The 26510-nt window shown below is 36.5% G+C and overlaps 1 protein-coding gene across 2 annotated transcripts in view; it reads right to left on the reverse strand.

The window, feature by feature from the left end:
- SMC1B (structural maintenance of chromosomes 1B) overlaps positions 1 to 26510 on the reverse strand; it is a 67314-nt gene that overhangs the window by 12587 nt on the left and 28217 nt on the right. For both annotated transcript variants that reach the window (XM_032416424.1, XM_032416423.1), the window contains exons 12-18: positions 18186 to 18332; positions 14922 to 15059; positions 14308 to 14424; positions 12800 to 12906; positions 2488 to 2629; positions 1526 to 1671; positions 1 to 154 (exon numbers count right to left, since the gene is read on the reverse strand). In XM_032416424.1, coding sequence (XP_032272315.1) covers positions 1 to 154; positions 1526 to 1671; positions 2488 to 2629; positions 12800 to 12906; positions 14308 to 14424; positions 14922 to 15059; positions 18186 to 18332 — 951 coding nt within the window. The remainder of the gene's footprint in view (positions 155 to 1525; positions 1672 to 2487; positions 2630 to 12799; positions 12907 to 14307; positions 14425 to 14921; positions 15060 to 18185; positions 18333 to 26510) is intronic.

Raw genomic sequence — 26510 nt, forward strand, 5'->3', positions numbered from 1 at the left:
CTCCACTTCAATGATGTCATCCAGTGATCCCAACAAAAGTATTATTTCAATGTCTTGAACTTTGCAATCAAGCAGCAGATTATGCTTCTCTAGCCGTTTCTGTTCCAAAGAAGTCTGAATGATTACAACTTCTTTTTGCCATTTTCCCGCTTCCCTGTAAATACACAGATATGAAAAGTGATATTTTACTCCTTATGTAAAGTTGCACCAAAGAAGAAAAATGAATGTGTTATAAATAAACTCACATGGAAAAAAGATTTTTTCCTATGAGTGCTATAAGTTCTAGAGTTACCTCACTGATGCTTATAAGATAAACTTTACCTCTCTTGAGAAAGGCCATGAATGTAATTAGTTAATCCTAGGGAGCATTTTTTAAATAAACAATTACTTTAATCAGGCTAGCTTTGTGTCCTACTTTGTTTTAAAATCTATATAATTTTTCAAGCTGCATTTCTCCCTCAATATAAACTCTACACTTTAGAACCTCAAAATAAGAGAAACAACCTTTTAATAAGAGAAATGTCTTACCAGTTAAGTCATTACGTATCTAATGGTCTGAACTTTTCTTTTTACTATAGCCACTATTAATATAATGCCCTCTATCTTAAATGAATGAGGGCTTGGGGGTTTTACCAGTTAAAACAATGTGGGATTTTAAAGAGAACCTAGAAATAGGACCAAAAATAAATTAAGAAGTATATGGTTTTCAAAAATACAATGATGAACAGAGATGTAGTTCTGTTTATACTAAATACAAGAGTGAAGAAAAACTCAGGAGTAAATGAACTTTAATTCCACTCAAAAATCTTAGACAAAGAACTTTCTGGCTCTATCCTGAAATGCTGAAAGTCTTTAACCAGTGAGGAAAACCATGAAATGCCAAGAGTTGACCAAACCAGAGCACATCTCATGTGATCGCTTACGGTCATGTCCAATCGTACAGGGAAGCAGAGGTCACTGTGGTACAGCACGCTGCCTGACTCCAAGTGTCTTTGTCCCCATCATGACAGAAACACATGCTTATCACGTGCCAGGTACCGTTCTAAGTGTCCTATGAACAGTCCCTCATTTAATCCTTACACCTCTCCTGGGAGGAAGGCACCAGGAGTATCCCCATGTTACTATTTACTAGATGAGGAAATGAAGGCATAGTATGTAAGTAGTAGAACTGGGGTCTGCAACCACACAGAGTGGCTCCAGATCTCACCCCCACCCCGCCCTGCCAGGCTTTGTCCCACAGGTGGACTAGAGAGGGGCCCGGTACAGCAGTGTCCGAGGGATTTAGGGTAAGGGACTCTTCATACACGTCCATGTTTTCTTCTGCCAAAGAGCACTATTCACTCTAAAGAACTAATCGCCTCTTTTGGTTTTCCCCTAAACGAGAACACTTGAAAGGTGTGATGTGGGACTAAAAGCACCAAGGGTACATACTCAAATAACAAAACTTCCTACAATAAATTTCAAATTGGTAATAAACGTCTTTAAAATTCTGGTTATGGTCCTTCAAACTGATATACCGAATTACCTATCAATAGCCAAAAATTTCTTCCGTTCTTCTTCCAGCTGAGCTTGGACCTTCTCAGCGTTGGCATTCTGAGTGACAAATACGTCCTTAAGTTGCTGCCGCTTTGCCATGAGTTCATCCACAATTTGCAGACAATTTTCTTCAGCCTGAATGAAGATGATTTGCACTGTAGACTCACCATTGTTTACATTAATAAGGTCAACAGATCATCTTATTGTCAAGAAACCAACCCAGTGATTCTGGGATAAACCCTTATTCTGTGTGCTGCCTGAACCTCTATCCCAGCATGTGACCCACTCTGGTTCTACACTTCTTGGAAATTACTGCCTGCCTTTGTCCTTCACTTTGGATTCGTTCCTCAGCTTGCTGCCATCTGACTTCTGTTCCCATTGTCCAGTGAAAATGTTCTTGCTGCTATGACCTCTTAATTGGTAATCTGACCGCCCCCCCAAGAGCGGTGGGGTTTCTGGCTCTATCTTTGTAACCCATGTGACCACTCCTTCCAGAATTCCACCCTTGCCTCACTGCTCTTCTTGGTCCTCTGCTCTGCCCGGGAGTCTCAACCACTCATACATGGTTTCAGTTCACTCCCATAAAGCAGCCCAGGCTCTTCCCACCATCTGCGTGCTCTTCACCTGCCAGAGATCGCTGCCTAGGTGTCACACAGGCAATTCAGGCTCCATGGGTCCAGAATGTTCTCCCTTTAACTTGCTCCTCTGTCCACCAGTCAATCACCCAAACTAGAACTCAGGAGTCATCAGTGGCATCCCCCCTAGCCTCCCACGCCCACTTCAACATCTAGTAATTCATGAAACTGCTGATTTGACTTCCAGTATTTCCCAGATCTGCCCACCACCTTTTGGGTCACCAGGAGGACACTTCAGGAGCTCGACCCGTGTTTACTCAATGGAGGAAATCATCATCTCCGTGATGGGGCACCTCAGCCACCTGTTCTTAGTTACCTGCTTTAGGTCATCAATGTCCTCTCTGCCTTTCTGGATGGTTTCTTTTAAAGTGTTGATCTTACTCAGTTTCTTCTTCAGATGATGGTGACTATATTCGAGTTGAACGTTAAGACGAGTTTTTTGTTTCTCAAATTCTAATCTAGTATAACAGAGTCAAGTGTTATTAAGTGGTAAAGAGTCTTTTAATTCTTTACTTTTTAGTTGTTATTATGGAAAATGTCAAGAAAATACAGAAGTAGAAGGAATACTATAAGGAGTTCAGTTCACGGTCAGTCCTGTTCCATCGATAGCTGTACTCGTGACTGCTCCACCACTGGGGTATCTGAAGCACATTTCTGACATCATATAACGTCATCTGTAAATATTTAAGTCTGTGTCTCTGCAAGTGAGGTGACCATTAACACAAAACCACAAGCTACTATAGATACAAATGATGACAATTCCTTAATATTAGATTGCTCTCATTGCCAGATTTCCTGAGTCTCATTAAAAACAAAACTGGTTTGTTTGAATCAGAATCCATACATTGCATATGAATATATGTTTCTTCAGTCTTTTGTTATCTGTGGGCTCCCCCCCCGCCCTTTAAGTTACAATTGATGTACTTATTCTCATTTATTTAGTCTGTCTTTCCAAATGGCTAGTCATCCACAAACTCCCAACTCGGGAATTGAAGAGCATATCTTTCCTGAAGCTCCTTCCTCCTTTGCCAGCCTCACATACTCCTCATAAAGAACTCCAAGACCAACTGTAGCTCCTCCTTCCCATCCTCTCTCCCTCACATACCCTGCTAAAGGATCATTCAATCCAGACAGATTTTCAAGCACTAACTGTTACCAGAGACTGACTGTGCTAGATACTGCTGATACAAAGACCACCACAACAGTAATGATTAAAAACAGAGTGATATTCAGTGAGACGTCACTGTGTGCCAGACTGTCACACATGCTTTTGCAAGAATTAACTCACAGACAAAGCACAGAGTCAAGTTTCTTGCCGAAGGCTACCCCATGAGGAAGGGATGGAGCGGGCATGACACAGAGTCCCTGCTCTTAACAACTTTGGTTAAGTGCCTGCAGGAGGGGTTAAGAACAAACCCTTGAAGGATTTATTCCTGCTGCAGGAGGCAGACATGCAGACTATGTACGAGGGAAACACTTCTTCACTTGGCTCTGGAACACCATACCACTCTGGCTTTCCTGTCCCCTCACTGGCTGCTCCTTTGATGGTTCCTGGTGATCTTACCCAGGCACATGGCTTTAAGTACAATCTGCATACAAACAATCCCAGAATTTATACCTCCAGCCAGGACCTCTCCCATGAACTCCTAACTTACACATTTAACTGCCTACTCCACATCTCCAATCGGATGTAAAAGGCATCCCAGGACACATAATGGATAAGCTACTAGAAGCAGTAAGAGGTTTTAGCAAACTTACTTTACACCAATCTAAAATTTGATAGCGTTTTTCTACACCAGTAGAAGCCAATTAGAAAAATATAAAAATAAATACTCGTACGAAAAAAAAACCTATAAAATACCTATGAAATAACTTAAGATCACATAAGATCTCTATGGAAAAAAAACTTTAAAATTCTAATAAAGGATATAGATGATCTATATTACATCTATATTAGAATCTAAAATTCTAATAAAGGATATAAATGAAGAGACATACCATGTTCTTAGGTTAGAGGACTCGATATTTTGAAGATGTTCTCCCCAAATAAATCTATAAATCTGATGCAATCTCAATCAGAATTCCAGTTGCATTTTTATGAGAAACTCAGTAAACAGTAATAGGCATAATTCTTTACAAAGAAAATCTATCAAAGTTCAAGTAGACTTCAGAAAAAAGAATATGACAGGAGGATAAAGAAGGGGCATTTCACAGTGATAAAGAGATAAATTCACCAAAAAGACATAATGTTCCCAAATTATGTATGGACCTAATCACAAGGCTGTAAAATAAATGAAGTAAAAACTGACAGAACTGGAAGAAGAAACTGACAGATCCAAAAGTATACTTGGAAATTTCAACACTCCTCTCAGTGTTTGCTGAACAACTAGGCAAAGGACCAGTAAGTACAGAGAGGACTTGAATGATACTAACCAACTGGATTTAACTGACACCCAAAGAACACTCCATCCAACAGTGGGTACCTAGTAAACAACACACTTCTAAACACCCCATGGGTCATTGAAAGAAATCACAAAATATTTGAAAATATTTTGAATGGAATGAAAATGAAAATACAACATACCAGAAGTAGTGGGATGCAGCTTAAGTGGTAATTACAAGGAAATATATAGTTTAAAATGCTTATATTAGAAAATAATTAACCCAAAATAAGAAGAAAATAATAAAAGTAAGAGCAGAGATCAGTAACACAGAAACAGACAAACCACAGAGAAAATCAATGAAGCCAAGAGCTACTCTTAGAAAGGATCAATAATAAATTAATAAAATGAATACACCTCTAGCTAGGCATCAATAAGAAAAAAAGAAGATAAATCACCAATATCAGAAATGAAAGAAAGGACATCAGTATAGATCCTACAGACATTAGAAAGGATAAAAAGCAAATATTATTAATAACTTTGTTAATAAATTTGACAACATGGATGAAATACATAAATTCCTTGGAAGACACAAACTACCAAAACTAACTCAAGAACAAAGATATCCTGGATAGTCCTATATTTATTAAGAGAACTGAATTTGTAACTAAAAACCTTCCCACAAAGAAAGGTGGGTGGCCCCAGTGGCTTCACTGGCAAATTTTACCAAACTTTTTTGAGAGATGTAATATAATTCTACAAAAACCCTTCCAGAAAACATAAAAGGAGACAACAATTCTTGAATCATTTCGTGGGACTGGCATTACCCTGATACAAAAATGTGATAAAGGTATTGCAGGAAAAGAAAACTATGTATCAGTACACTCATGAATGTAGATGCAAAAATCCTTAATGAAATTTTAGCAAATGAAATCCAAAAATATTTGAGAAGGATAATACAATACTACTGAGTGGGGTTTATCCTGGGTATATAAAGTTGGTTTAACATCAATCAATATAATTTATCATATTAATAAACAACAAAAAACCCCAACCATGCAATCACTCAAAAAAAAAAATGGCAGAAAAAGTATTTGACAGAATTCAATATTCATTTATAAAAAATTTCAGCAAACTAGAAATAAAAAGGAACTATCTCAACCTGCTAAAGGGCACCCTAAAGTTAAAACCATACTTAACTGTGAAAGACTGAGTGCTGTGCCCCTAAGACTGGGAATAAGGCAGGACGTCTGCTCTTACCACGTTTATTTATTCAACATTGTACTGGAGGTCCTAGTTGTGCAATAAGACAAGAAAAGAAATAAAAGGTGCACTAATTGGAAAAGAAGAAATAAACTTTTTTTCACTGAAATACAATCATCTATGTAAAAAATCCTAAGGAATCTAAAAAAAAGAGCTCCTAGAACTAATAAGTGCAGCATAATTGCAGGATACAAGGTCAGTTTATAAAAACCAATCTTGGGCGCCTTGGTGGCTCAGTTGGTTAGGCATCTGCCTTTGCTCAGGTCATGATCTCAGGGTCCTGGGATGGAGCCCTGCATCAGGCTCCCTACTCAGCGGGAGCCTGCTTCTCCCTCTCCCTCTGCCTGCTGCTCCCCCTGCTTGTGCTCTCTCTCTCTCTCCCAAATAAATAAATAAAATCTTAAAAAAAATAAAAATAAAAACCAATTATTTAGGGGCTCCTGGGTGGCTCAGTTGGTTGAGCATCCAACTCTTGATTTAGTTCAGATCATAATCTCAGGGTTGTGAGATTGAGCCCTGTGTCATGCTCTACACTCAGTGCGGAGTCTGCTTGAGATTCTCTCCCTCTGCCTCTCACCCCATTCTCTCTAAATAAATAAATAAATAAATCTTAAAAAAAACCAGACCAATCTTATTTCAATATACTACCAACAATCTATTTGAAATTGATAATTAAAAACAATTCTATTTATAATAGCATAAAGATATAAGGTACTTAGAATAAACCGAATAAAATATAAGACCTGTACACTGAACACTAAGAAATACTAATGAGAGAAATTAAGGAAGATCTACATAAGGAAGATCTACATAAGACAGACAGACACCATGTTCATGCATTAGTATTGTTAAAATGTCAATTCTTCCCAAATTGATTTATATATTCAACATAATCCCAATCAAAATCCCAGCAGACTTTTAAGCAATTGAAAAGCTGATCCTAAAATGTACATGGAAATGCAAAGGACTTAGAATAGGCAGGGGCGGGGCGCCTGGGTGGCTCAGTCGTTAAGCGTCTGCCTTGGGCTCAGGTCATGATCCCAGGATCCTGGGATCGAGCCCCGCATAGGGCTCCCTGCTCCGCGGGAAGCCTGCTTCTCCCTCTCCCACTCCCCCTGCTTGTGTTCCCTCTCTCACTGTGTTTCTGTCAAATAAATAAATAAAATCTTAAAAAAAAAAAAAAAGAACAGACAGGGGCTTGACCTTCCTTGTCCACTGTTGTAGTCTCAGTGCCTAGAAGGGTGCCTGGCTCATGGGAGGCTTACAGTAAATAGGTGCTGAATGAATGAATGGACCATGAGAGAATTAGAATAAAATTAAAGGAAATGGGCCAAAATATTGATAGTTTTTATTTCTGGGCAATGGGATAATGACTGATTTTTTAAAAAAGTTTTCTCTATGTTCTCCAAGAGGCACATACTACCTTTTGTATTTAAAAATTATACTTGATTATAAACCCACAGCTGGGGCTCCTAAGTGGCTCAGTCAGATAAGCATCCAACTCTTGATTTTAGCTCAGGTCATGATCTCAGGATCGTGAAATCAAGCCCCACATCAGGGTCCATGCTGGGCATGAAGCCTGCTTGAGATTCTCTTGTCTCCCTCTCCCTCTGCTCCTGCACGCCCGCCCCCTTCTCTAAATAAATAAAAAGAAAAACCCACAGCTAAGATTATATTCAATGGAGGAAAACTGAGAGCTTTTCCTCTAAGGTCAGGAATAATAAAGATGTCTACTCTCACCACTTTTATTCAACATGGTACTGGAAGTCCTAGCTACAGCAATCAGACAAGAAAAAGACATTAAAAAAAAAGAAAAAGACATAAAATGCATCTAAATTGGTAATGAAGAAGTAAAACTTTCACTATTTGCAGACGACATGATACTATATGTCAGAAACCCTGAAGACTCCACCAAAAAACTACTAAAACTGATAAATGAATTCAGTAAAGATCACAGGATACAAAAATCAATCTACAGAAATCCACTGCATTTCTATATACGAATAATGAAGCAGCAGAAAGAGAAATTAAGAAAACAATCCCATTTATAATTACACCAAAAATATAAAATACCTAGGAATAAGCTTAACCAAAAAGGTGAAAGACCTGTACTCTGGAAATTATAAAACACTGATGAAAGAAATTAAAGACAGCACAAGGAAATGGAAAGACATTCCATGCTCATGGATTGGAAGAACAAATACTGTCAAGTCTATACTACCCAAAGCAATCTACAGATTTAATGCAATCCTATCAAAATACCAATAGCATCTTTCACAGAACTAGAACAAATAATCCTAAAATTTGTATGGAACCACAAAATACCCCTAAAAGGCCAAGCAACCTTGAAAAAGCAAAAGAAAACTGGAGGTATCACAATTCCAGATTTCAAGTTATACTACAGAGCTGCAGTAATTAAAACAGTACGGTACTGGCACAAAATAGACACACAGATCAAAAGAACAGGACAGAAAGCCCAGAAATAAACCCACAATTATATGGTCAATTAATCTTTAACAAAGAATATGCAATGGTATTGGGAAAACTGGACCACTTCTTTTATATTCTATACAAAGAAGAAACTCAAAATGAATTAAGGACCTAAATGTGAGACCTGAAACCATAAAAATCCTAGAATAGAGCACAGGCAGTAATGTCTCTGACACTGGTCATATCAACTTTTTTCTAGATAGGTCCCCTGAGGCAAGGGAAACAGGAGCAAAAATAAAGTATTAGGACTTCATCAAAATAAAAACCTTCTGCACAGCAAAGGAAACAATCAACAAAACTAAAAGACAGCCTACTAGATGGGAGAAGATATTTGTAAATAACATATCCAGTAAAGAGTAGGATCTAAAATATATAAAGAACTTATACAACTCAACACCCCAAAATAAAATAATCCAATTAAAAACGGGCAGGGGCAGCTGGGTGGCTCAGTCAGTCAAGCATCAGCTCAGGTCATGATCTCAGGGTCCTGGGATTGAGCCCTGCGTCAGGCTCTGTGCTCAGCAGGGAGTCTGCTTCTCCCTTTCCCTCTGCCCTGCCCCTCCTCCCCCCGCTCATGCTCTCTCTCTCAGATAAATATATAAAAAATCTTAAAAAAATAAAATAAAAATTGGGCAGAAGACATGAACAGACATTCTCCAAAGAAGACACACAGATGGCCAACAGACACATGAAAAAATGCTCAGCATCACTTATCATCAGGAAAATACAAATCACAGTGAGATATTACCTCACACCTGTCAGAATGGCTAAAATCAAAACACAAGAAACAAGAGGTGTTGGCGAGGATGTGGAGAAGGGGGAACCCTCGTGCACTGTTGGTGGGAATGCAAACTGGTGCAGCCACTGTGGAAAACAGTATGGAGCTTCCTCAAAAAGTTAAAAATAGAACTACCCTACAATCCAGTAATCACACTACTGGGTATTTACACAAAGAATATGAAAACATTAATTCAAAGGGATAGATGCACCCCTATGTTTACAGCAGCATTATCAACAATAGCCAAATTATGGAAGGAGCCCACATGTCCATCGATTGATGAATGGATAAAGAAGATGTGGTATATATACACAATGGAATATTATTCAGCAACAAAAAAGAATGAAATCTTGCCATTTGCATGGATAGAGCTAGAGAGTATTATGCTAAGTGAAGTAAGTCAGAGAAAGACAAATACCATATGATTTCACTCCTCTGTGGAATTTAAGAAACAAAACAAATGAACAAAGGAAAAAAAAAAAAGAGAGACAAACCAAAAAACAGACTCTTAACTATAGAGAACAAATAGTTATGAGAGGGGAGGTGGGTGGGGGAATGCGTGAAATAGGTAAAGGGGATTAAGAGTATAGTTATCTCGATGAGCATTGTGTAACATATGGAACTACTGAATCACTATATTGTACACCTGAAATTAATATAACACTGTATGTTAACTATATTAGAAATAAAAAGTAAAAACATAAGAATAAAAATTATATTTGATTTTTGTATCTAAATGAAAGATGTTAACTAAACTTATGCAGTAATCATTTTACAATACACATAATTCAAATCATTATGCTGTACACCTTCACAGTGATGTATGTCAATTATACCTCAATAAAACTGAAAAAAAGAGAAGTGCCTAATACAAAATAAACCAATCATCTAGGTAAGTACAGTAAAGTCTAGATCTGAAATAATCTGCAGTCATAAATGCTTTGTTTCCTATTTCTGCATGACTTTTACTCCTTTTAAATATAAAATGACTATACCTTGGGCAAAGGGACTGTCCTTTGACCTACAATACAACCTTGTCATCATCACTATTGTACCCTTCAATTCAGAATTTATAGTCATAATTCCAATGCAATTATATTCAAATAAATAATACATGGATATGGTACAAAGTTAAAAAGATGTAAGAATACACAAAAAGTAAAATATCTCTATCTCTCCCTCTCAGTCTCCTCAGAGGCAACCACTCTTAACGATCTCTAAACACATACATGTACATATATTTTTCCCCAGAATGTCATTTGTCTTGATTTTCTTCATGGTGCTGTTGCCATGCAAAACACGTTATTTCATACATTTGCATTTTTTCTTTTCTTTTGTGGCTTCCAGGATTTATGTCATACTGAAAGACCTTCTCTGATCTGAGATTATTTTTAAAAATTCTCTTATGACTTATTCTAGTATTCTTATGCCTTCATTTTATTTATTGAAATCTTCAATTCAGCTGGCATTAATCTAAGGAATGAGACAGGGATCCAAGTAGGTTTTTTTCCAGGCTGCAAACACATGTATTCCCAACATGATTTACTGAAGAGTATATTTTTTTCCACTGATATGAAATTCCAGCTTTATATTAAATCAAATTTCCCTTATAGATCTGAGTATATTTCTGGACTCCCACTTGTGAGCAAGCACCTCAAGATTTTAATTAATCCAACTTTATACATGTTTTAAAATCTGGGACTTCTAGTCCTTTCTCATTACCTTTTCCAGATTTTTCTTAGCTAGTTCTGAATGTGAACTTTAGAATCAGCTATCTAGTTAAAAAAATCCTTGTCCATACATGTATTGAGATGATATGTAAATTAGAGATTAAATTAGGGAGAACCAACTTCTTTATAATGTTCAATCTTCTTATGAAAAAACTAGTATGCCTTTTATTTTTATTCAAGATTATTCTCTGTCTTGTTTAAAATATTATAAAAATTTTTTTTTTATTACGTAAACTCTATCCCCAGTGTGGGGCTCGAACTCACAACCCCAAGACCAAGCATCGCATGCTTCACCAACTGAGCCAGCCAGGTGCCCCTGAAAGTTTCTTTATATACTTTCACATTTAGTAAGTTTATTCCTAAGTACTAAGTATTTTACCTTTTTCATCTCTTAATAATTGAGATATTTTCTCCCTACAAATTATCTTCCTGGTAGTTTCTATACAGAAAGTCTAAAAATTTTTAAATTAACGTTTATATTAATTTTTAATTTAAAGTATTCATATTAATGTTTATATCCAGCCACATTACTGAAGTCTTTTGTTTCTAACAGTTTTCTAAGAATTTCAGTTTCTAATTTGTTTTCTAGGAATTTCTAGATATATACCATATAACCCACAAATAGTGGAAGTTTTATTCCCTCCTTTGCAAATGTTTATACCTTATTTATATTTATTGTCTAACTCAATGGACTAGGATTTCCAGAAGAGCGTTAGGTAATGGTGGTGATACCAAATATTATTCTCATTTCTAACTTTACTAGGAACACTTCTAGTGCTACTCCATGAAAACATGATGCTGACTTAGAATAAGGTGTATTTTATCTGAAACTAATGATGTACTATATGTTGGCTAAATGAATTTAAATAAAAAAATTTAAAAAAAGAATAGGGTGTCTTTTCTCATGTAACAGTTACTCACATTTTAGGATTTTTAAATCAAGAATGGATGCTGAATTCCGTCAAGTGCCTTCTTCGTCTTCTTATTTTTCTTCTTTGATCATTAATATGGCAAATTACAGCAATAATTCCTGATACTGAACCACCCTTTTATTTCTCGAATGAAGTCTACACTAGATAATGGTGTATTCTTTTGCTGTGTTGTTTTACTGCTTGTTTCTAGGTAACCTTATTTTATTTGGTTATTTATAGGTAAGAATGATTTAGAGTTTCTTATGGTATCTGTACATACCTTTTTTTAAAATTTTTGCATCAATATTATTAAAAATTGTGTTCATTTCACAAAAAGATGTTTCTTCCTCTTCTATACTATGAAGCAGTTTAAATATTGAACATTTGTTTAAATGTTAAATGTTGAAGTTACTTGTGCCTTTAAAGTTTACTGGGATGATTCATTTGTGAAACCATATATGCCTGGTGAATCTGGGGAAGAGAATGATGGGTAGTTTTTTTCCTATGGCAGCTGGCCTCCTTACATTTTTCTATCTTGGGAACATGTTATTTCTTGAAGATTATCAATTTTATCCACATACATGGATATTTACAGAGAAATAAATTATTGTCTTACTATTTTTTAAGTAACTGCTATGTGTGTAGTTATGTCCCCATTTTCTTATTTTGTATATTTATGCTTTTTCTCTTTAAAAAATTATGGAATAAAAGAATTGTATCTCTTTATAATGTATAATGAATGTTTACTAGCTATTTCTTGATGAAATGAAATAAAGACTCACTCAGGCACAATTCCCTTAAATTAAGAAATAATAGTTATAGGGGAGCCTGGATGGCTCAGTTGGTTAACCATCCAACTCTTCTTGGTTTTGGCTCAGGTCATGATCTCGTATCATGAGATCAAGCACCGCATTGGGTTCTGCACTCAGCAGGGAGTCTGCTTGAAGATTCTCTCCCTCTGCCCCTCCCTCCCCACTCTCTCTCTAAAATGGATAAATAAATCTCTAAAAAAATGAAATAACAGTTACATTTATGTATGTGTAAGTTGCTTACTAACATCTTCTAATAAAAATACCTTTTCTGATCAATTTCTTGTTGCTGTTTAACATGTTTCGTCTCAAATTCACGAATATTTTCCACACCAATTTCTTCACAGAAGTGTTGGAAAATCTCATCTTCTACCTTTTAAATTATTTCAAAACAACTGGTTTAATAATTAATTTTAAGAAAGTATACAGACAATACTTAAACCTAAATTTTTCCCACCAAGAATTTCCTATATTAGGCCAAAAATTAATCCGAAAAGCATTATCATACTCTGAGGAACCAGTGTTGTTGTTTTTTTTCTTTAACTCCTCAAACTATATCCTCTGTTTTCAAATTTCTTACTCTAAAAAATAAATAAGAAAGCTCATAATTGGCCTTATTAACACTTTTGGTTTTATGAAGTGTTAGAAACAAAGTTAGAACTATTTCCTTTACATTAGCCACACCGTAATACAACATTCTACATCAATAAATAAGATATTCTTTAGATAGGAGTGATACTATATAGAGTCTCAGGCAGTAGAAGCCAAAAGGACTGGAGCATAGAATTAAGACTCAGACAGATTTGGAAGAACTAGAATGAGCCAAATCCAACAAAACAACATTTAACCTCAATAGTTTTAAGGCCCTGCATTTATATACAATTTTAGGAAAAGAGAGACCTGTTTTAAACAGCAGGACATGTTAAAAACTTTCAGATTTTAGTTGAATATAAATTAAATATGAATGGGATATGACAGATGCAGTGGTAAGTTACAATTTACATAACTACATAATAAAAACTATGGCAAGTTATAGTTCTATGTGTTGAGTCCCACAGGACTCTGTACAGGTCAGACAGTATTTTGACATTAAACTTTGTTCTGGGCATTGACAAACAACAGAGCACCCAGAGGATAGTTACCAGAGCTGGTCTTAAATCCATGATTAAAGCATCAGGGGTACTTAACCTGGAAAAGAGTTAATTAAGGAGCAACGGAGGTGTGGTTTCAAATCCTGTGATACAAGGCAGAACTAAAGCAATGGGTGGAAGTTATTAAGTGATGGTGGGACAGACAACTTTCTAAGGATTAGAGAGGATCAACAGCAGAATGAATTAAGCCAGAAAGTTCCTGTCATTTTATAAGCAGAGGCTAGATGACCAAATCTTTGTTGCCTCAGAGCCAAGCACTGTGCCTGGTATATATAATAAATGTTCAAGAAATAATTACTGAGGGAATGAGTAACTTTTTAAAAAGATAATCTGAAAGAAAGGTTCTTTCTGGTGTTAAGGTCAGTGGGAGAAGAAAGAAGCTGTAATTTTTACAATGGGCAAGGAGATGCTGGAGAGCAGAAGAGAGTAACTATGCACTGGTCATTATCTCTTGAGAGGGCCAACAGTAGTTCTCCAAAGACACAAACAAACTCGTTTGGCAAACCAATAAAACTAAGCACTTATCAAACTGCTTTAGCATATATTCAAGAAGCCCTATATCGGGTATCTGGTCTAGAACTATATTTTACGTGTCAATCAGTAACAAATACACCATTCATGACCTTATCTATCTTTTCTTGAAATTCTTCAATTCTTTGTTGCCGTTCTTTGATTCCTTCACTCAACACAGTACACTGAGACTCAATATTTAGTAGTTCACTTTGTAGCTGAGATTGTTCCTAATTACAAAAGAGAAAGATTTCTTTTTAACATAGCTATTTTACCTTTATACAGTGAAGCAAACATATGTGAAGGTATCTTTTAGAATAAAAAGGGAATCCCACGGGCACCTGGGTGGTTCAGATGGTTAAGCGTCTGCCTTCGGCTCAGATCATGATCCCAGGGTCCTGGGACTGAGACCCACATGGGGCTCCCTGCTCAGCGGGGAGTCTGCTTCTCCCTCTCCCTCTCTGCTCCCCTCTGTCTCCCCTCCACTTGTGCTCTCTCTCTTTCAAATGAATAAATAAAATCTTTTTTTAAAAAAAGGGGGCATCCCTGAGATAAGGTAAATGGAGGCACGGCTGTATGTCAAGATTAACAACCATAAAAATAAACTAAAATATAATCTCAATCATGGGGTAAAGTGTAAAAATTACATGATGCTACATAAATGTAATTCCTGAAATTCTCTGTCCTGGTTCTCGTCTCCACCAAGTTTTCTGTCAGCCCACATTACCCGGTAAAAAGCAGCAAGGTGCTTCTTTTTAATCATTTCTAGTTCACTTTGCGAATATTTGAGTCGTGTATGAGTTCCTTGTATTAGAGTCTGTATTTGTCTCAAATCTGCTTCCTTGCGAAGTATCTTCATTAAATCCTAAAAAGGGAGAGAAATAGAACATTTTACAACAGAAAGGCACTTTCACGTGTCATAAGTCACCCACACCCCATCTTCCCCCTTCTGATAAGAGACTGGCAATTAAGTGCACAAGCCATCTGGAGGGACCACAATGCCCTACAACACTCTCAAAGACTAACACACTTCCTAGGAGGAAACAGGAGTGAAAAATGAGGAATGCGAAGTGTGTGTTCCACCCAAGGCACACAAGTGACATAAATGGGATCAGCCCTGCTTTTAGTACCTTCTCTTCCTCCTTCACCCACCCCATTACTCAACCACATTAACTCCCTAGTGTAGGTATGTTGTTCTGTATTTTTACTCCTAGTCTTCACATGAATACATGTGTACCCAGTTACTCATACTGTTTTCCATAGCTGCTATTTTATGTTCCTGATGTGTTTTTTCAATGGTGGGTCACTCAACTAACAGAAGCTTTAAAACAAATGTGGGTTTATGATTCTCACACAAAAGCTGTCTAGGGTAATGCAGTTCCTCAACAATGGCATATAACTTCTAGCTTCTTAGAACAATGGCCTCATCCTCATCTTGCTGTCTCTTTACAAGATGGCTGCTGCATCTCCAGGCCTCCTGACTGCATTCCAGTAAGGAAGAAGAAAATGCAGGAGATGAAACCAACACTTTCATTTATAGCTCTAAAACTGTCACATGGCCACTGGTAGCTACAGTGAAACTTGGGAAATCTAGTTGTTTTGTTCTTTATGATTCTTTAATAGAGCCCAGAAAGAAAGGAAGACGCTGTGGGTAGGGGCTGGGCAGCAGACTAACCGCTGCCTGCCAGTGCCTAACTTTTCAAACATCGCACTTCTTTTTGGTCAATCTTTATTTATATATTTATTTTTATATATGTATTTTTAATTATATATTTTTGAAAATCTTCCATTTCTTTCAGGCTTTCAATTTTTTTATTACATAGTTATTTGCTCATACGATTCTCTTTAAATTATTTTAATCTTTTTGTTCCCAGTCTATTTTTGCTTCTAACTTTTCCTCCCTTTATTAGAGTTGCAAAGAATTTATTATTATTAGTCTTTCAAAAGAACAGCTTTTAGATTCACTGGTCCCTTTTCTCTTTTGTTTTGTTCTCTAAATTCAGCTTTAAAAATTCCATTAGGGCGCCTGGGTGGCTCAGTTGGTTAAGCGACTGGGTCCTGGGATTAAGCCCCACATCAGGCTCCACCTGCTCGGCGGGGAGCCTGCTTCTCCCTCTGCCTGCTGTTCCCCCTGCTTGCGCGCTCTCTGTCAAATAAATAAAATCTTTAAAAAAAATTCCATTATGAGTTCTTGTTTGTTTTGTGGTTGTTCTAGTTTCTTAAAGTAATAAATGTCCCTATATCTCATCTTTCTTCTTTAAAAATGGAGGTATTTCCTTTTGATGTAGCTTATATGTGTCTCAAAGACTTCCCATTTACCACTTTCGAGACATTTTGTAATTTGCCTTTTGATTACTTCTTTGATCCCCAAACTACCTAAAAGTGCATTTCTTAATTTCTATGCAAACAAAAATTTTTTAGTCACTACTTCTAACTTCATTAAATTATAATCAAGATGACCTTTTAAAAAGCTACTGAGGTTTGCATTACGGACAAGCATGTAATTAGTTTTTTAAAGTGTTTCATGGATATTCTAAATAATATCTCACATTTACTGAGCACTTACCAGTGTTCTATCAAGTTTACATTTTTTAACCTACTTAACCCTTTCAACAGTGCTGTGAAAGATGCGCTATTGTTATCCCCACTCTCAGTCCAGGGTCCAGGAAGGAGGCTGACTACAAAGAAACCAGGGTATGATGGAAATATTCTGTGATTGTGGGGGCAATTACATGACTACACACATTTGTCCAAACTTACTGAATCACCCGCTTAAAATGGGTGGCGGTTATTGTATATAAATTATACCTCAATCAACCCAACAAAAGTCAAACAATATATTTACAACATATATGACTAAGAACTAATTTACTCATTATACAAATAATTCTTAGAGTAGGTAATAAAATAATAAGCAACCTAATAGAAAAATGTGCATAGGAGATAAATACGGAGTTTGAACAAAAAATTACAAAGAACCAATAAAACAAGCAGAAATGCTCAATCTCAGGTATAATTTAAGAAATGCATACTCAAACAATTGGGTCATATATATATTTTTACCAATCAGATTGGCAAAGATGGAAATATCTGCTAATATTTCGTGTTGCAATCCAGGGACATATACTACTACAAGTGTTCTTTTGATGGGAACTTGGCAACATCTAATAGATACACATATGCTTACACCCAGAATTCCACATATAGGAATTCATCTTAGAGATATATTTATACAAATAAAGTTATTTTAAATAATAACAACAAACATTTATATAGTACTCACACATGCCAGGCACTGTTTTAAGTATTTTAACTGGATTATGTGATTTAATCCTTAAACTTAAAAGGACGATACTTTTATTATACCCATTTTGCAGGTGGGAAACTTAGGGTACAGAGAGGTTAAGTAACTTGTCCAAGGTCCTACTAAGTACCTAGTAAGTGGCGGAACCAGGACTGAAACTGAGGCAGCGTGGCTACAGAATTTATACTCCTAGGTACTGGTTATTCTCCTTCTCTGAAGAATGTTTAATGATGCCTCGCTTGTAATAGCAAAACCCAAAATGTCCATTATTGGAGACTGGTTAAGTAAACACAACCTATACAATGAAATACCAGGCAGGATTCAGTAAAAATAAGTGGTTCTCTGTATGCTAAGATAAAAACATGTCCTTGTTATAATGGTAAATGTAAAAGCTTGCTGCAAACAATATTTGTAGCAAAAGCCCATCATAAAATAAACAGGAAAAATAATACATATACTTGCATATACAGAGGAAATTTCCAGAAGCTATATATCAAACTGTGTTTAGCAAGTATCACTGAGATATGAGGACAGGTAAGAGAAATATTGTCTTTAACTTTATTCTATTTTGCTTTACTTGGGGTTTTTTAAACTATAGGCATGGTACTTTTATGACCACAAAAATTAATTTTAAAACACAATTATTCTACAGCTTAGTATTCCACAACTTTTACAGCATGGACTTACCTTTAATTCCTGGATAAGCTGGGCTCTTCTGTCTCTTAAGTTCTTTATCTCCTTCTCATCCCAGTATCTAGCTTTGTATTTTAAGTCACTTGACCCTCCAGAGATCACCCCAGATTTTAAAAATAATGTTCCATCAAGAGCTACTGTCTGTAAAATTAAAAATATTTTATCCTAGAGAAATGTACATAAGGAAGATAAAAATAGGATATAATATGGCAATTTTTACAGCTGAGAATTTATAGATGAGAAAACCACTTACTGAAATTTACTAATAAAATACCTAGTTTATGAAGGGACACTAGCCAATAAACAAACCACAAATAAAACATCCTGTTTTGCTAAAGCCCAAAGCAATTCTAGACAACAAATTAGCAGCAGTTAAAAAGATCCAAAATAAGGGGCGCCTGGGTGGCTCAGTTGGTTAAGCGACTGCCTTCGGCTCAGGTCATGATCCTGGAGTCTCGGGATCGAGTCCTGCATCGGACTCCCTGCTCAGCAGGGAGTCTGCTTCTCCCTCTGATCCTCCCCGCTCTCATGTTCTCTCTCTCTGTCTCATTCTCTCTCTCAAATAAATAAATAAAATCTTTAAAAAAAAAAAAAAGATCCAAAATAAATTGTATATTGGGGTGCCTGGGTGGCTGAGTCGGTTAAGCGTCTGCCTTCGGCTCAGGTCGTGATCCCAGGGTCCTGGGATCGAGTTCTGCTTTGGGCTCCCTGCTCTGTGGGGAGCCTGCTTCTCCCTCTGCCTCTCTCTCTGTCTCTCATGAATGAATAAAGTCTTAAAAAAAAGAATCTTAAAAAAATAAATTATATATTAGCTCCAAACATATTCAATATTGAGAAGCAAACACCAAGGATATTTGTATTTAATATCAAATAGTTTGCATTATGTAATCCTATATTTTGAAGAATCTGTTATCACATCAATGGCATATTATGAAAATAGCCTTAGCAACTTTAGGATACCAAACATAGCGCATTCTCCAAGGTGCATATGAAACCGGGACCAAAAAAAATTTAAATGGAGTCAAAGGTATAAAATAGCTTCAAGTTTATAGTCTTGTGATTATGCTTTATGGAATAAATGATTCTCAATGTCTTACAAATGTTTCTAATTATTTAACGAAAGCAGGAGGGGACCACCTGTGGAAGACTAAAACCAGCAATGTGAGCTTAGGGAAAAAAAGCCAACAGAGGAGTCTCATTCATTCCTTCATTCAGACAAACCATCCCTGTGTGCTGCTGTGTTTGAGACATTCTATACTGACACCGGAGCGACCAAAGGGAGTGACATATGGTACTGACCCCCAGGGAATCATGCTAGTAGGGAAAGAAACATAACATTACAACAGAAAGTAAGGAGAAGCTAGAATCATACTCAGAGTAATCTGGAAGCATAAAACTGGGGGGTCCCAACCCAGACCCTCCACAGAGAGCTTCCCGAAGAGGGGAAGATTTTCATTATATCAGAGGAACTAGTTAGAAGTTAGTTATATTTAGCAGAAAACAGTTTCTTTCTCTCTCACAATTACATAAGTACGCATTCCAGGGTTTGTATGGCGGCGCCATAGTTAACAAAACCCAGACTCCTGATATATTATTGCTCTGTCATCCTTAGTATTTGGATTACTCTTCAAGGGAGATGGCCTTTTTATTTTCTGGAAGGCCTTAGGGGCTCCCTTCCTTCCCAGCTGCTAGCCTGGCAATGAGTTTGCTCATTGGGTCTGAAATGGCTCTTTGGAAAACACTAGATCTTTACTGGCTGGCAACTGCAGAGGCATGGAAAGTGAGCTCCTAATGGGAAGTTCTCTCTGGTCAGGAAGGCAGTTAGTTTCCCTGACCAGGAAGCCCACTGTTACACATTCCACTGACTCCTCCAACTTCTCCATTAAAATGTCCAGTGGTATGGAGGCACCATCCCTGTCCTGGAACACTTTTAGCTCATGTTGTTTTTGCCTGGCCAAACCATACCTCTCTTGAATGAAAGATGAAGACCCACATAAGCTCCTCTGCTTTTAAGTTCTCCATAAAGCTTACTTTACTATGTGACTATGTGTCACTAGTGATGTGTGTGTCAGTATCTCTTATACGACAATTTTCAAAGTCATTCTGTAGTCCAGGAGAATCCTACAGCACCAGCTATCATGTCTATGTTTCAAGAAAGAAAGTAAAAGGGTTCTATTAAGAAACTTTCCTGGCAGGCCTACTGATGACTGCCATTTACTTCCAGTGGCCCCTCCCAGATGTTACACAGTAAGATCAGGTTTCTGTTAGCATGGATAAAAGGGAGAGGGATATTAAGGAGGCAGCTGCAGTCTCTGACACAGACAGGTAGAGACGCAGCCAGGAGAAGGACAGTGGCAGAACGTTGGCAGTGGCGCACAGACACCTGAACAGATAGTGTGTGTGCACGTGCCACAGGGGTGGGGTAAGGAAAGAGGGAACATAAGGAGTTTAGAATTCCTAGAAGGTCAAGTGAGAGTTAAGGAAGAGCTTAGAGGTGAGGCCAGTAGGCAGGGCAGATGGTGGAGCTCTTTGTGTGCTGCCACAGGAAGAATGGGGATTGAGTACAACTGAGGACTGAGGGGGTTTTGGGAGGGCACGGAGTCGGATTAGCACTGAATGGGGTGATAGCACCAGGAGAGAGAAGTGGTCAGACAGGAGTTTTAAATAGACCACTCTGGCAACTATTTGGAAAATGGATTGGTCCAAGTGAGTTAGAGGTGATGGTAAGAAATCAGCCAATAATAGCTAGGATGAAAAAAAGGAAAAAGATTTGAAAAATGTTTAGGAGGTATAATCAGAAAAGCCTGGGGATTAGAGAGGTTACAAGGAAATCCTTGAGGAAAAACCAGAACTTCATTTGGCTAGAAGAGTAGTACCAAAAATTAAATACAGGAGATCAAGAGTTAGAAAGAACATAAATTTAGACATGCTGATTTTACAGTAATTGTGGGCTAATATTTTACTTATTTATTTACAAGGTGTATTTTGATTATTTTCTGAAAGAAATTAGATTCTATAAATTATAATAAAGATTATTATAATAAATATAAATATGCAATAAGATAGCTACAAATACTAGAGATAAATTATAGTAGGTGAAAAAAGAACCAAGTATAATAATCCAGATTATTATAACGAGAAATCACTGAATTCAATTAAGCAGGTAGAAAAAGAAAGATTATTCAATATATGATGTTGGGGCAGGTAATTATCCATTTAGGGGGAAAGTTAATACCTACATCTAACAATATACATCAAAATAAATCCCAGATTAAAATTAAAATACAGAAGTGATACCACCAAAAAAAGTGAAGAAAAGTTAAGTAACTATATATTTGATCTCGCCATCCCGATCAAAATTCCAATGACATTTTTCAAAGTGCTGGAACAAACAATCCTAAAATTTGTATGGAATCAGAAAAGACCCCGAATCGCCAAGGAAATGAAAAAGAAAAACAAAGCTGGGGGCATCACGTTGCCAGATTTCAAGCTATATTACAAAGCCGTGATCACCAAGACAGCATGGTACTGGCACAAAAACAGACATACAGACCAATGGAACAGAAAAGAGAGCCCAGATATGGACCCTCAACTCTATGGTCAACTAATCTTTGACAAACCAGGAAAAAATATGCAATGGAAAAAAGACAGTCTCTTCAATAAATGGTGCTGGGAAAATTGGACAGCCACATGCAGAAGAATGAAACTCGACCATTCTCTAACACCATTCACAAAGATAAACTCAAAGTGGATGAAAGACCTCAATGTGAGACAGGAATCCATCTAAATCCTAGAGGAGAACATAGGCAGTAACCTCTTTGACATCGGCCACAGCAATTTCTTTCAAGATTCATCTCCAAAGGCTAGTGAAACAAAAGCAAAAATGAACTTTTGGGACTTCATCAAGATAAAAACCTTCTGCACAGCAAAGGAAACAATCAACAAAACTAAAAGACAACCTACTAGATGGGAGAAGATATTTGTAAATAACATATCCAGTAAAGAGTAGGATCTAAAATATATAAAGAACTTATACAACTCAACACCCCAAAATAAAATAATCCAATTAAAAACGGGCAGGGGCAGCTGGGTGGCTCAGTCAGTCAAGCATCAGCTCAGGTCATGATCTCAGGGTCCTGGGATTGAGCCCTGCGTCAGGCTCTGTGCTCAGCAGGGAGTCTGCTTCTCCCTCTCCCTCTGCCCTGCCCCTCCTCCCCGCGTTCATGCTCTCTCAGATAAATATATAAAAAATCTTAAAAAAATAAAATAAAAATTGGGCAGAAGACATGAACAGACATTTCTCCAAAGAAGACATACAAATGGCTAATAGACACATGAAAAAATATTCATCATCATTAGCCATTCAAATCAAAAACACATTGAGATACCACCTTACGCCAGTTAGAATGGCAAAAATTGACAAGGCAAGAAACAACAAATGTTGGAGAGGTTGTAGAGAAAGGGGAACCCTCTTAAACTGTTGGTGGGAATGTGGAACCCTCTTACACTGTTGGTAGGAATTCAAGTTTGTATATCCACTTTGGAAAAACAGTGTGGAGGTTCCTCAAAAAATTAAAAATAGAGCTACCCTATGACCCAGCAACTGCACTACTGGGTATTTACCCCAAAGACACAGATGTAGTGAAAAGAAGGGCCATATGCACTCTGATGTTCATAGCAGCAATGTCCACAACAGCCAAACTGTGGAAAGAGCCGAGTTGCCCTTCAACAGATGAATGGATAAAGAAGATGTGGTCCATATACACACTGGAATATTACTCAGCCATCAGAAAGGATGAATACCCAACTTTTACATCAACTGGATGGGACTGGAGGAGATTAAACTAAGTGAAATAAGTCAAGCAGAGAAAGTTAATTATCATATGGTTTCACTTATTTGTGGAACATAAGGAATAACATGGAGGATGTTAGGAGAAGGAAGGGAAAAATGAAGGGGGGACAATCGGAGGGGGAGACAAACCATGAAAGACTATGGACTCCGAGAAACAACCTGAGCGTTCTAGAGGGGAGGGTGGTGGGGGGATGGGTTAGCCTGGTGATGGGTATTTAAGAGGGCACGTACTGCATGGAGCACTGCGTGTTATACAAAAACAATGAATCATGGATGACTACATGAAAAACTAATGATGTATTGTATGGTAAATAACATAATAAAATTAAATTAAAAAATATATATTTGATCTCATACTAAAAACCCAATTTACATGTAAAAACAAAACTTACAAAAGTTAAGGGATAAAACTGATTTCTAAATATACAGCATAGACACCATAGTACACACTAGATCCTTCTAGAGTCTGGATGTCAGATTTAGCAAACAGAAATAAGCATGCCCAGTTAAATGCGAATTTCAGATAAACAGTGAATAGTTTTTGAATATAAGTATGTCCGAATATCTTCTTTGGCAACTCTATTCTAGGAGACAAGTTAGGGATGGTTTTCATTTTCCTTTTTGAGGTCTCTTTTCCAAAATTTCTAAACTGCACATTTATTAACTTCTATTTCTGATTAAAACCAAACATAATACTGACAAAGAACCTCTATGGGGGCTAGCTTGGAAAGAAGTGTATCAAGAACTCTGTGCTACTAAGAACCTGCCACACTGTGTGTGGGATTACAGTGCCAGCACCCTCTTCCCAGCTGCCAAACTCAGGCAAGTCAACTTTTCCTCTTTGAGCAGGGGTACAAACAACGATTTTCTGAGGTTCTTTTCACTTTATTGCTTGGTTGACTGTTGCTGTTGTTATTGCAACCATTTATATCGCATGTACTGCGCTCCATGTAGTGCATTTATGCTCTGATTCCATGTTCACAAGCCACCGAGGTAGATACTATTTCCATTTTATAGATAGGGGCTAAGAGATATTAGGTAACTTGCCTAAGGCCATACACAGGGACTAAAGTCCAAGTTGGTCAAACATCTATGCTCACGTTCTCAACCACCATGTTATATACCTCCTTCAATTCCAAAAACGTAGTGAGCAACAATTCATAGAATTTGTGGATGTTAGGGGTTTTAATAGTTCCTGGGTTTATTAAAACAATTTATTTCTTCTAAAGGTTAATGTAGTCTTGGATAACCTATTTTTATTTGATTTACAGTCAAATTCCTATTCCAGAAGGACTATAATTTTTATCTCCAGCCTGTAATTTCCTTGACTTATAGCTTACATTAGTTGGCCTGGGCAGTAGTCCTATGCCTATGTTGGGGGTTACATTACTGAAAAATAACTTGGCTGACACAACTGGGATTTCATTTAAAATAAGGAGTTAGAGGAATTTTTAAATAACATTAAATAAAAGTTCAAGGGACTATGGTATGGGGTAGAAAAAAAATTCTTTGGCATTAAAAACGTATTCTGCAAGATTACCAACCATTTCACTGAATCAACTTCCAACTGTTTCAAGAAATAGAGTTTCAGTGTTATAAATTGCTAAGGTAGCATCTATAATTTTTATGTTATGTGGATTATATATATATTTTAAAGTTGCCTTTCATTCGTATGAAAAATATACTTTAACATTTTATTTCTGAATGGATAAGATAGTCAGATATTTCAAAGTCCAAAAGATACAAGACTGTAGAGTGAAAAACTCCCCTGGCCCTTGCTACCCATGTGCTCTCCCAAGAAGTAATCAATGCTGTGAATTTCTTATGGATTCTTCCAGAAATGTTTTTCATAAACATATACATGCATACATCTATTTCCCCATTGTTTTACACAGATGGTCACATACTATATACTAGTCTACATATTACTTTTTAAAAAAACTGAATAGATCTTGGAGATTGTCTCATACTTGTCTATAAAAAACTTTATTCTTATTTAAGGTTGCATAGTATTCCTTTCTATGAAAGCACTATAATTTTATTGAACTAGTCTTATCTGGATTGTTTCCAATTTTTCCTGTTACACAAAATGGTTCAATAAATAAATCTTGTATATATATCATTTCATATACATGTGAGTTTATCTGTTATGTGAAGTTCCTAAAAACCACAACATGGAGCTGATACAAACTTATACTCCCACAGCAGTAAATGGGAGGGCCTCTTTCCTCATAAAGTGTTATCAAACTTTTTTAATGTTGATCAATCTGACAGGTGAAAATAGTATTTCAGTAATTTTAATGGGCATTTCCCATATTTTAAGTGAGGATGAGTTTTCATATTTAAGAACAATTATATTTCCTTTAATAAAATAAGTTTATCCATATCCTTTGTCCATTTTTCTACTTCGTGTTCTTTTCCTTGTTGATTTATAGGAAAATTTGCTCTTTACCATGAGCTGTAAACGTTTTCCTTGGTTTGCCATGTCTTTTGATTTTGTTTATGGTGCTTTTGGCCATGGAAAAATTTTTTAGGTTTATGTAAATGTACCCACATTTTATAGTTTTTGGATTTTTTGTCATATTGAAAAGGTCTTGCTATTTCTGACATTAAGGAAAAATTCCCCCATGCTTTCTCTCAGTATAATTACAACGTCATTTCTTACGTTTATACTTCAAATCCATCTGAAATGTATTCTGATATAAAGTATGAAGTTTAGATTCAGCCATATTCTGTTCCAGATGGTACCATTTTTTCCAACCTTCTGTACCCTGCATTTTATTCTCTTGTTCAACGTGTGTAATTTTTGGAAAAATGATCTTTTCATGAATTATTAGCTAGTTAATGACCTTTTCTGGGTCTGTTTTTTGCTACACCATATTAAAGGGCAAAGCATAAATAGATATTTCACATACTTTTTTGAGTAACAATCATCCAGTCTATGGAAAGGAAGCAAATAATTGTTTCTCTGGTTAAGGGGAAGGGATGGAATAATCACATGTATTCAAATAGATTCCAGATTTTAAAATTTTGTTATGTAAAATTAAAAAATATTTAAAAATTGAGTTATCATAAAAATCTTGATGACCAAACTATAGCTAGCGGAACTGTTGTAACTTATATTATGTATATATATGCATATATACTGTATGTAGTTTATATATAAAATATCATTTTGTGATTTCACCTGCAGTATTTGAATTAAAAAAATTCTAAAACATGATATCAAGTCTATAGAAAGATAAGTCCATGGAAAACCAAAAGCACAAATGAAGACATCAGATAATTTCTGTGAAAATGTGACATCTATCCAAATGTTTTACACATCCTAAAACAGAAAATTCTGTAAGTGGAATAATAACAATAGGAAGACTATAAAAGCCCCTAGAATATATTTAAGATAAAAATAAGACAAATGAAGCAGATTGAAATTTTGAAATAATGAAAAGAAAACAAGATACGGTCTA

This window comes from Phoca vitulina, unplaced genomic scaffold (genome assembly GCF_004348235.1).
Source record: "Phoca vitulina isolate PV1807 unplaced genomic scaffold, GSC_HSeal_1.0 scaffold19, whole genome shotgun sequence".
Classification (NCBI taxonomy): Eukaryota; Metazoa; Chordata; class Mammalia; order Carnivora; family Phocidae; genus Phoca; species Phoca vitulina.